The sequence below is a fragment of the Salmo trutta genome, chromosome 2, assembly GCF_901001165.1.
Source record: "Salmo trutta chromosome 2, fSalTru1.1, whole genome shotgun sequence".
Lineage (NCBI taxonomy): Eukaryota > Metazoa > Chordata > Actinopteri > Salmoniformes > Salmonidae > Salmo > Salmo trutta.
In genome coordinates this window covers 15,996,089-16,008,588 of record NC_042958.1, presented here as the reverse complement: position 1 = coordinate 16,008,588, position 12,500 = coordinate 15,996,089, and the positions used below count along the sequence as shown (strand labels likewise).

The window sequence follows — 12,500 nt, the reverse complement described above, 5'->3', positions numbered from 1 at the left end:
GGGTTTTGTGGGTAGTTGTTTTCTGTTTAGTGTCTGTCACCTGACGGAACTGTTGTCGGTCGTTTTGTTGTTTTGTTTAAGTATATTAATTTAAAGTAAATATGAGCACTCTACACGCTGCGCCTTGGTCCCCTTTATACGACCCGCGTTACACTGTCTCCGTCTCTGTCTCCAACTCTGTCTCCGTCCCTGTCTTTGTCTCTGTCTCCATCTCTGTCTCCATCTCTTTCTCCATCTCTGTCTCCAACTCTGTCTCCGTCCCTGTCTTTGTCTCTGTCTCATCTCTGTCTCTATCTCTGTCTCTTTCCCTCACTTTCTCTCCCTCAATCTCTATGTCCCTCACTCTCCCTTACAATCTCTCTCCCTTACGCTCTCTCTCCCTTACGCTCTCTCTCCCTCCCTCACTCTCTCTCTCCCTTACTCACTCTCTCCCTCACTCTCTCCCTCACTCCCTCACTCTCTCCCTCACTCTCTCCCTTTCCTCTCTCTCTTTCATTTTTCTTCCACGTGTCAGCTATAATTACCAGTGTTTGCAGTTCGATTTGTTTCCTGTACTTTGAGTAGTACTTTGATACCAGAGGAAATTACAGTTACATTCACTCATCAGGACTAATCCATATTAGACAATTCATGCTGGATGTTAATACAATGAAACAGTACTGCACACTGATACCACTTACAACAGGAAATAGATTTTTAAATACCCAAGAAATATCATACTAACAAATGAATGTGCAACAAGTGAATGTGCATGCATATACACATGGGTATAATGTGATGGTTGATGAGGATATTAGTAGTTGATCCGTTGACTAACTGAGTCACTCCTGATAGTGTGACTGCTTCTACTCAGTGCAGAACTACCAGAGCTACTTGTTGTGTCTTTTTAAAGCCTGGATTCCCTTGTACGCTCTTGGCTTTAATTAATATGGGTAGTGAAGCATCACAGTACACAGCACACACACACACACACACACACACACACACACACACACACACACACACACACACACACACACACACACACACACACACACACACACATACACACACACTCTATCTCCATCTCTGTCTTTGTCTCTGTCTCCATCTCTGTGTCCATCTCTGTCTCCGTCCCGGTCTCCATCTCTGTCTCCATCTCTGTCTTTGTCTCTGTCTCCATCTCTGTCTCATCGCTGTCTTTGTCTCTGTCTCCATCCCTGTCTCCATCTCTGTCTCATCTCTGTCTTTGTCTCTGTCTCCGTCCCTGTCTCCATCTCTGTCTCCATCTCTGTCTTTGTCTCTGTCTCCATCCCTGTCTCCATCTCTGTCTCCATCTCTGTCTCCATCTCTGTCTTTGTCTCTGTCTCCATCTCTGTCTCCATCTCTGTCTTTGTCTCTGTCTCTATCTCTGTCTCCATCTCTGTCTCATCTCTGTCTTTGTCTCTGTCTCCGTCCCTGTCTCCATCTCTGTCTCCATCTCTGTCTCATCTCTGTCTTTGTGTCTGTCTCATCTCTTTCTTTGTCTCTGTCTCCATCCCTGTCTCCATCTCTGTCTCCGTCCCTGTCTTTGTCTCTATCTCCATCCCTGTCTCCATCCCTGTCTCCGTCTCTGTCTCCATCTCTGTCTCCATCTCTGTCTCATCTCTGTCTTTGTGTCTGTCTCATCTCTTTCTTTGTCTCTGTCTCCGTCCCTGTCTTTGTCTCTATCTCCATCTCGATCTCCATCTCTGTCTCCGTCTCTGTCTCCATCTCTGGCTCCATCTCTGTCTCAGCTCTGTCTTTGTCTCTGTCTCCGTCCCTGTCTCCATCTCTGTCTCCATCTCTGTCTCAGCTCTGTCTTTGTCTCTGTCTCCGTCCCTGTCTCCGTCCCTGTCTCCATCTCTGTCTGCATCTCTGTCTCATATCTGTCTTTGTGTCTGTCTCATCTCTTTCTTTGTCTCTATCTCCATCTCTATCTCCATCCCTGTCTCCATCCCTGTCTCTGTCTCCGTCTCTGTCTCCATCTCTGTTTCCATCTCTGTCTCCATCTGTATCTCCATCTCTGTCTCTATCTCCATCTCCATCTCTATCTCCATCTCTGTCTTCATCTCTGTCTCCATCTCTGTCTCCATCTCTGTCTCCATCTCTGTCTCATCTCTATCTTGTCTCTGTCTCCATCTCTGTCTTCGTCTGTCTTCATCTCTGTCTCCATCTCTGTCTCCATCTCTGTCTTCATCTCTATCACCATCTCTGTCTCCATCTCTGTCTCCATCTCTATCACCATCTCTGTCTTCATCCCTGTCTTTCTCTCTGTCTCCATCTCTGTCTTCGTCTGTCTTCATCTCTGTCTCCATCTCTGTCTCCATCTCTGTCTTCATCTCTGTGTCCATCTTTATCTCTATCTCTGTCTCCGTCCCCGTCTTGGTCTCTGTCTTCATCTCTATCACCATCTCTGTCACCATCTCTATCACCATCTCTGTCTTCATCTCTGTCTCCATCTCTATCACCATCTCTGTCTCCATCTCTGTCACCATCTCTGTCTCCATCTCTGTCACCATCTCTGTCTACATCTCTGTCTCCATCTCTGTCACCATCTCTGTCTACATCTCTGTCTCCATCTCTGTCTCCATCTCTGTCACCATCTCTGTCTCCATCTCTGTCTCCATCTCTATCACCATCTCTGTCTCCATCTCTGTCTTCATCTCTATCACCATCTCTGTCTACATCTCTGTCTCCATCTCTGTCTCCATCTCTGTCACCATCTCTGTCTACATCTCTGTCTCCATCTCTGTCACCATCTCTGTCTCCATCTCTGTCTCCATCTCTATCACCATCTCTGTCTACATCTCTGTCTCCATCTCTATCACCATCTCTGTCACCATCTCTGTCTACATCTCTGTCTCCATCTCTGTCACCATCTCTGTCTACATCTCTGTCTCCATCTCTGTCTCCATCTCTATCACCATCTCTGTCTCCATCTCTGTCTTCATCTCTATCACCATCTCTGTCTCCATCTCTATCACCATCTCTGTCTACATCTCTGTCTCCATCTCTGTCTCCATCTCTATCACCATCTCTGTCTCCATCTCTGTCTTCGTTTCTGTCTCCATCTTTATCTCTATCTCTGTCTCCATCTCTGTCACCATCTCTGTCTCCATCTCTGTCACCATCTCTGTCTCCATCTCTGTCTTCATCTCTATCACCATCTCTGTCTCCATCTCTATCACCATCTCTGTCTACATCTCTGTCTCCATCTCTGTCTCCATCTCTATCACCATCTCTGTCTCCATCTCTGTCTTCGTTTCTGTCTCCATCTTTATCTCTATCTCTGTCTCTGTCCCCGTCTTGGTCTCTGTCTTGTCCGTCTCTCTCTTGATACAATACGTTTTCATCTTAGAATTGATCAAAGCAAACAACTAATGATAATCACAACTAATGATGAGCATCTCTTCTCTCTCTCTCTCTCTTTCTCTCTCGCTCTCTCTTTCTCTCTCTCCTTAGCGGAATCTGTCATTCTCTTGCGTGGAGTCCCACTCCTTCACAGTTTTCTTCAACGCTACCAGCTTCCTGCAGCTCCCGGGAAGAGCCAACCAGGATGTAGTATCATTGGGGTTCCAGTTCCGCACGTGGAACGCTGATGGACTCCTCCTCTTCAGTAACCTTGATGATGGAACGCTTGAGATCGCCCTTGATGACGGGAAGGTTGGCGTTCACTTCAACGTGACACAGATGAAGAACACCAGGATAGACATATCATCAGGTAGGAAATTATACACACACAGACAGACACACCCATCACAGCCGTTGTGTGTCTCCAATCCTGCCATCTTGGTAGCCTCTAACAACTAATGACTAATTAGCAATAATCAGTCGGCAGTATATCAAGGTCGTTCCTGTGGTTACGCCGCATGTTGTTTTGATGCTGTTGTCAAGGAGGAGACACTGATGGTTCGTTAATTACATGATTGTGTGTGTAAAGTGTGAAAATATGTTGTTTTTATACACTTGTCTGCCTTGAGAGGAGATACTTAAAAAAGAAACACTAGAGACTCTAGACTGCAAGGTTAACACACTAAACCTTCCAACACTGATGTGATCGATGAAATCTCCCTCCCTTTCTCTCCCTTCCTCCTGCTCTCTCTCCCCCCCCTCTCTCTCTCTCTCTCTTTCAATTCAATTCAACAGACTTTATTGACATGGCAAGTGAAATTACTTACACTGTCAAAGTACACATATAACAGTGGTCGGACCAACAGCAATAGCACAACAATTAAAACAATGGTTGTAGTAGTAATGGAAATGATTAACTTTAACAGCATCTACAACAACAATAGTAATGATTATTAACTTTAACAGCATCTACACCAACAATAGTAATGATTATTAACTTTAACAGCATCTACACCAACAATAGTAATGATTATTAACTTTAACAGCATCTACACCAACAATAGTAATGATTATTAACTTTAACAGCATCTACACCAACAATAGTAATGATTATTAACTTTAACAGCATCTACAACAACAATAGTAATGACAATAAAAATAAATACATGACTGAAAAGCAACATGGCATGGTATGAAAGCTCCCCCAAAATACTATTGTTACATTTGCGCTTGTCACTGGCTGTGAAAGAGGCCACATAAATACTTTTATAGTTTCAAATTCTTTGTAATGAATGATCATTTTGGGAAAGAAAGATTTTCTTCGGTCTGAGTATTTGTCACAGTGTAATAGGAAATACAGCTCTGTCTCTAACGATAACGATTCAGGTATGACCAGAGTGCAGACTGTGTTGAAGTAATAATGTTTGTTACAGCAACAGGGGTGGCAAACGACAGGTCAAGGCAGGCAGGGGTCGATAATCCAGAGTGGGGAAAAAGTACAGGTTGGCAGGCAAGCTCAGGGGCAGGCAGAGTGGTCAGGCAGGTGGGCTCGGAGTCAGAACAGGCAAGGGTCAAAACCAGGAGGGCGAGAAAAGAGAGACTGGAAAAAGCAAGGTCTGAGACACAAAACGCTGGTTGACTTGAACGAACAAGACGAACTGGCACAGAAAGATAGAAAACACAGGTATAAATACCCAGGGGATAAGTGGGGAAGATGGGCGACACATGGAGGGAGGTGGAGACAAGCACAAGGGCAGGTGAAACAGATTAGGGCGTGACAGTACCTCTCCCCTGGAGCAGAGTGAGCACAGCCTGTCCTCTCTGGGCAGCCAGGTTTGTCTATGACAACCTGTCTCTATGACCAGGCTGTGCTCACTAAGTCTACATAGTTGGTGTTTTCCTCAGACACAGTGGTCAGATGTGCATTTCGCTACACTCACATTAACATCTGCTAACCATGTGTATGTGACCAATAAAATTTGATTTGATTTGATCATCACTGTGTACCGTCTGTTTAGAGACAATTAGCATTTAAAGGTTACTTTGATTTTTTGTGGTCTTTCCAATAGGTGTTATATATATATTTTTGCATTGTTATAATTTGGTTGGGCCAGATTTTCAGAGTGCTGTCCTGAGGCTCTATGGGCTTGGCTTGGGTTAGTGAACTGAGCCTCAGAACCAGCTGGCTGAGGGGTCTCTTATCTTGTTCCATCTGTTGACATTATAGGGCTGTGTGATGAAATGTTTTGGGGTCCCTTGTTTTTAGATGGTTGTATGGCTCTTTTTTCAATTTGAATAAGGAGGGGGTATTGGCCCAATTCTGCTCTACATGTGTTATCTGGAGTTTTTCTCTGCACTTGCAATATACTCTTGCAAAACTCTGCATGCAGTATTTCAATTGGATGTTTGTCCCATTTGGTCAATGCATTATTGGAGAGTGGACCCCATATTTCACTGCCATATCCAGCAATTGGTTCTATAACTTCTAGGTTTTTTGTTGTTGCCAGATCCTAATTGGAATTTCGATTTTAATGTTCCTTTCAATGAAATAGAATGTCCTTCTTGCTTTGTCTCTTGGCTCATTCACAGCAATGCGAAAGCTATCTGTGTTGCTGATATTTAGTCCTAGATACATGTAGTGCACAAATAGAATTTGTATTTGTGATATCCAGACCTCTTTTGGAATATAATTATATTCAAGGTTTTAAGGTTGACTGTCAGAGCCCAGGTCTGGCTGCAGATGATCTAGGTGCTGCTGTAACCCCTCCTTAGTGGGAGACAGGAGCACCAGGTCATCTGCGAACAGTAGACACTTGATTTCAGTGTTGTGTAGGGTGAAACCAGGTGCTGCAGTTTCTTCTAATGTTTTTGCCAATTCATTAATGTAGTTTTAGACTAATTGAGCAGCTCTGTTTCACTCCATGTCACTGAGAGAAGAAGTCTGTTTGCTTGTTGGCAATTTTACCCAAACATTTATTTTTTTGTGTACATTGATTTAATAACATCATGTGTTGTTCCTCCAATACTGCTTTGTATTCATTTATTTAAAAAAATACCTTCAAATTGAGCCAAATGCAGTTAGAGTATGGAGGGTATAAATGTGGTCTGTTGTGGTCGACTTGTTTGTCAGTTAGAGTGTGGAGGGTATAATTGTGGTCTGTTGTGGTCGACTTGTTTGTCAGTTAGAGTGTGGAGGGTATAATTGTGGTCTGTTGTGGTCGACTTGTTTGTCAGTTAGAGTGTGGAGGGTATAATTGTGGTCTGTTGTGGTCGACTTGTTTGTCAGTTAGAGTGTGGAGGGTATAATTGTGCTGTGGTGTGTATTCATGGATGCCAAGGGAATCCAGGCTTCCCCAAAAATGTACCTAGAAACAAGAAAATTGTTCTGTGTTACAGAATTTTCCTTTAATTTGCAAAAGGCTGAATGTATCTCAACGGCGGAAGCATCCGAGTGAGCAAAACATTGCCCCTGTGTCTCTGTATGTGTAGTCCATCTATCTGATGCCATCTGGTCATAACGAGTATGACATTGTTGCCGCCCATAGCATTGAATGCAAGGGAAGCCAGCGAGCATTTGGCCTCCCTTGATAATTTAATAATAGCCAATCAGCATGGGCTAAACTGAGTGAGCTCAACTGTGAATGGTCCTGGCAGAGGAAAAAATGTGTTAAGGGAAGCCTATCAAAACAAAGTGTTTGGTGTCACTCCTATCAAATCGCAACTAGCGCCTACGTCCTTGATAGAAACAACTTGAATTGTTGCGTTTCGTTGTGCTGGTGTCCTCTGGTGGCTATCTAGCTAGCTAGCAAAATTGGCCCATGGATGGAGATGGGGATTTGGACTTGTGGTTTAACTTAATTATCCGTGCTGGTGAATGATTATAACGGTGATTCTGATCCAACCATTAACTCATACATTGTGCCCCTGGCCTGAGAGGATGGATGTACAATGTGTAGCTAGATGTAGAAGGCTAATGTTAACTAGCTAACGTTACCCATGAAAGGAAGTTAGGAACCATGGACAACCACATATTATTTAGCTTACGTTGATTGGACTAAATTATTTTTAGTATCTTTTAGTTGTCACTGTATTAGACTAAGCAGAGGTGATCTGATGATGTTGAAGTTTAAATGGTGCTGGAATAACGGCGGCAGCTCCTGTTTTCTTTGCAACTTGCGGTAACTCTACATGGTTCTAAATCATTAGATGTTAAGTAGTCATTAACTTGCTTGATGATGCTGTAGGTCATGTAACTGTTTGTTACATGCAATATGCTCTGTGGACTTCACCGGACAGAGATTGCGCTCCGGTTCTATATATATATATATATATAAATGTGGTCTGTTGTGGTCATTTGGTAAAAATCCAATCTGATTTATCTTCAGTCCGTTATGCTCATCAAGGACATGAAGTAGTCTGCTATTTATGATACTGCACAGAATTTTCCCCAAGTTGCTGTTACGGCAAATTCCTCTGTAATTATTTGACTCACGTTTGTCTACATTTTTATAGATTGGTATGATCAATCCTTGGTTCCAAATATCTGGGGCAATACCTGCAGTGAGGATAATTTTGAAAAGTTTGAGTATAGCCAGTTTGAACTTGTGATCTGTGTAGTTGATCATTTCATTTAAAATACCATCAGCACCACAGGCCTTTTTGGGCTGTAGAGTGCATAGCTTTTCCAATAATTGTTGTTCTGTAATTGGGGTATCCATTAGATTCTGGTAGTCTTTGACTACTGATGCAAGGATTTCTTTTATTTATTTATTTTCTTTCTTTTTTATTTAACCTTTATTTAACTAAGCAAGTCAGGGGGCTGGGATTAAACTTTTTTTTTTAAACAATATAAATATAGGACAAAACACACAACAAGAGAGACAATCCAACACTACATGAAGAGAGACCTAAGACAACAACATAGCAAGGCAGCAACACATGACAACACAGCATGGTAGCAACACAACATAACAACAACATGGTAGCAACATAACATGGTAGCAGCACAAAACATGGTACAAACATTATTGGGCACAGTCAGAACAATACATCACACAAAGCAGCCACAACTGTCAGTAAGATTGTCCATGATTGAGTCTTTGAATGAAGAGATTGAGATAAAACTGTCCAGTTTGAGTGTTTGTTGTAGCTCTTTCCAGTCGCTAGCTGCAGCGAACTGAAAAGACGAGCGACCCAGGGATGTGTGTGCTTTGGGGACCTTTAACAGAATGTGACTGGCAGAACGGGTGTTGTATGTGGAGGATGAGGGCTGCAGTAGGTATCTCAGATAGGGGGGAGTGAGGCCTAAGAAGGTTTTACAAATAGCCATCAACCAGTGGGTTTTGCGACGGGTAAACAGAGATGAACAGTTTACAGAGGAGTATAGAGTACAGTGATGTGTCCTATAAGGAACATTGTTGGCAAATCTGATGGCTGAATGGTAAAGAACATCTAGCCACTCGAGAGCACCCTTACCTGCTGATCTATAAATTATGTCTCCGTAATCTAGCATGAGTAGGATGGTCATCTGAATCAAGGTTAGTTTGGCAGCTGGAGTGAAAGAGGAGCGATTACGATAGAGGAAATCAAGTCTAGATGTAACTTTAACCTGCAGCTTTGATATGTGCTGAGAGAAGGACAGTGTACCGTCTAGCCATACTCCCAAGTACTTGTATGAGGTGACTACCTCAAGTTCTAAACCCTCAGAGGTAGTAATAACACCTGTGGGAAGAAGAGCATTCTTCTTACCAAACCACATGACCTTTGTTTTGGAGGTGTTCAGATCAAGGTTAAGGGTAGAGAAAGCTTGTTGGACACTAAGAAAGCTTTGTTGTAGAGCATTTAATACAAAATCCGGGGAGGGGCCAGCTGAGTTTAAGACCATATAATCTGCATTTATAGGGATGAGAGAGCTTCCTACAGCCTAAGCTATGTTGTTGATGTAAATTGAGAAGAGCGTGGGGTCTAGGACTGAGCCTTGGGGTACTCCCTTGGTGACAGGCAGTGGCTGAGACAGCAGATTTTCTGACTTTATACACTGCACTCTTTGAGAGAGGTAGTTAGCAAACCAGGCCAAAGACCCCTTAGAGGCACCAATACTCCTTAGCCGGCCCACAAGAATGGAATGGTCTCCCGAATCAAATGCTTTGGCCAAGTCAATAAAAATAGCAGCACAATATTGCTTAGAGTCAAGGGCAATGGTGACATCATTGAGGACCTTTAAGGTTGCAGTGACACATCCATAACCTGAGCGGAAACCAGATTGCATACCCGAGGGAATACTACAGACATCAAGAAAGCCAGTCAGTTGATTATTGACAAGTTTGTATATCTTTATGTTCTGGGCTCTTTGTTATATTACTGTAAATAGAGGTTTGCAAAGTGATTTATCCACCATTTTGGATTGAATGGAAAAAAGATTGGTGTGTGTGTGTGTGTGTGTGTGTGTGTGTGTGTGTGTGTGTGTGTGTGTGTGTGCAAATTCATAAATGTATAAATGCGTGCATGTGTGTGTGTGTGTTTTGTGTGTGTGCGTGTGTGTGTGTGTGTGCGTGTGCAAATTCATAAATGCATAAATGCGTGTGTGTGTGTGTGTGTGTGTGTGTGTGTGTGTGTGTGTGTGTGTGTGTGTGTGTGTGTGTGTGTGTGTGTGTGTGTGTGTGTGTATGCATATTGCTCAGGAGCAGCTTCAGAGTCAAAAGAGAGATCAGGCTTAAAAACTTCTATATATCTCCCTTCTCCCTCTCTCTCCATTGCACACACACACACACACACACACACACACACACACACACACACACACACACACACACACACACACTCCAATCTTTTTTCCATTCAATTCAAGACCTCATCTTCAGTATTCTATATTGCTGTAAATAGAGGTTTGCAAAGTGATTTCTCCACCATTTTGGATAGCAAATTCGTCATGATGTGGTTTGCTTAAAACTGTTTTCTCCCAGAAGTGGTTGGATTCAATGGATTCCTCAATTACATCCAGCTGATTGTTCCTTTTCTGTTCTGAGGGTGTGTTTCTGTTACTTCCGTGTTTCCTCATAATGAAGGTGCATATTTTTGTTGTCTGGATCTCTGTGTTTTTGATTATATACACTGTATTTCTCAATTACTTTTTCACAATCTCTCTCTCTCTCTCTCTCTCTCTCTCTCTCTCTCTCTCTCTCTTCTCTCTCTCTCTCTCTCTCTCTCATTCTCTCTCTCTCGTTCTCTCTCTCTTTCTCTATCTTTCTCTCTCTCTCTTTCTCTCTTTCTCTCTCTCTCATTCTCTCTTTTTCTCTCTCTCACTCTCTCTCTCACTCTCTCTTTCTTTCTCTCTCTCTCTATCTCTCTCTCTCACTCTCTCTCACTTTCTCTCTCTTTCTCTATATCTCTCTCTCTCACACACACTCTCTCTCTCTCAAACTCTCTCTATCTCTTACTCTTTTTCTCTCTGAGTGTTCCTTTACACATTGATCCTGTGTGTGTGTGTGTGTGTGTCTGTGTGTGTCTGTGTGTGTGTGTGTGCGTAAATGCTTAAAAACGTATATATCTCCCTTCTCCCTCTCTCTCCCTTGTACACACACACACACACACACACACACACACACACACACACACACACACACACACACACACACACACACACACACACACACACACACACACACACACACACACTCCAATATGTTTTCCTTTCAATTCAAGACCTCATCTTCAGTATTCTATATGGTGCCTGTGAGCCTGAAGTGAATACTATTGAATCCTATAGAAGGGGAACTGCAGCGTGGGTTCCTGTGTGAATACTGTAGATAGATAGAAGGGGAACTGCAGCGTGGGTTCCTGTGTGAATACTGTAGATAGATAGAAGGGGAACTGCAGCGTGGGTTCCTGTGTGAATACTGTAGATAGATAGAAGGGGAACTGCAGCGTGGGTTCCTGTGTGAATACTGTAGATAGATAGAAGGGGAACTGCAGCGTGGGTTCCTGTGTGAATACTGTAGATAGATAGAAGGGGAACTGCAGCGTGGGTTCCTGTGTGAATACTGTAGATAGATAGAAGGGGAACTGCAGCGTGGGTTCCTGTGTGAATACTGTAGATAGATAGAAGGGGAACTGCAGCGTGGGTTCCTGTGTGAATACTGTAGATAGATAGAAGGGGAACTGCAGCGTGGGTTCCTGTGTGAATACTGTAGATAGATAGAAGGGGAACTGCAGCGTGGGTTCCTGTGTGAATACTGTAGATAGATAGAAGGGGAACTGCAGCGTGGGTTCCTGTGTGAATACTGTAGATAGATAGAAGGGGAACTGCAGCGTGGGTTCCTGTCTTTTTCCTCCTATCTCTTCCTCTCCACCCCTCCTCTCTTTCCTGCCCTCCTCTGTATGTGTGTGTGTATGTATGTGTGTGTGTGTGTGTGTGTGTGTGTGTGTGTGTGTGTGTGTGTGTGTGTGTGTGTGTGTGTGTGTGTGTGTGTGTGTGTCTAGCAGCAGCCTCTTTGAGCTCTGTTGGAGCTGAAAGCCCTTTCACATAGTTGACTGGACCCCAGCATGCAGTGGGGTTCTCAGACTTGACAGGGGGCCTTTACTAATTAACCACTCTGACCAGAGATGTGTGTGTGTGTGTGTGTGTGTGTGTGTGTGTGTGTGTGTGTGTGTGTGTGTGTGTGTGTGTGTGTGTGTGTGTGTTTTCCTGTCCTCTCATCTTCAGGTTCGGTCCTTAACGACGGCCAGTGGCACGCGGTGCGTCTGGTTGCTAAGGAGAACTCGGTCATGTTGACAATCGATGGTGACGAGGCGTCAGCGATCCGAACCACCACACCTATCACCATCAAGACCGGGGGAACATACCACCTGGGAGGTAAGGGGGGGGATCACAGAACAACACTCCATCAGAGGATATGTTCTGCATTATTTTACTGTCCTTAGAAAATAAAGACCAATTATTGTCAAATATTAAACCAACACTTCATCATGTGCTTTGAACCAGACCATGAGTTGTCTATGATGCTATACATGACATATTGAACTCAGGCAGAAAAGTTCAGGACATCTGTGCTGGGGTTATTGGAGGAAAAGAAGTTCCCAGGGGAACTCTAGAACTCAATACGCACACATCCCCTCCTCTGCTCTGCCTGGCTGCTCATACATTAAACATG

The 12,500-nt window shown here is 43.5% G+C and overlaps 1 protein-coding gene across 1 annotated transcript in view; it reads left to right on the top strand.

Moving 5' to 3' along the window:
• Positions 1-12,500, top strand: part of cntnap2a (contactin associated protein 2a) — a 109,447-nt gene that overhangs the window by 4,222 nt on the left and 92,725 nt on the right. The window contains exons 5-6 of the mRNA XM_029696647.1: positions 3,463-3,721; positions 12,053-12,202. Of these exons, the coding sequence (XP_029552507.1) occupies positions 3,463-3,721; positions 12,053-12,202 (409 nt within the window). The remainder of the gene's footprint in view (positions 1-3,462; positions 3,722-12,052; positions 12,203-12,500) is intronic.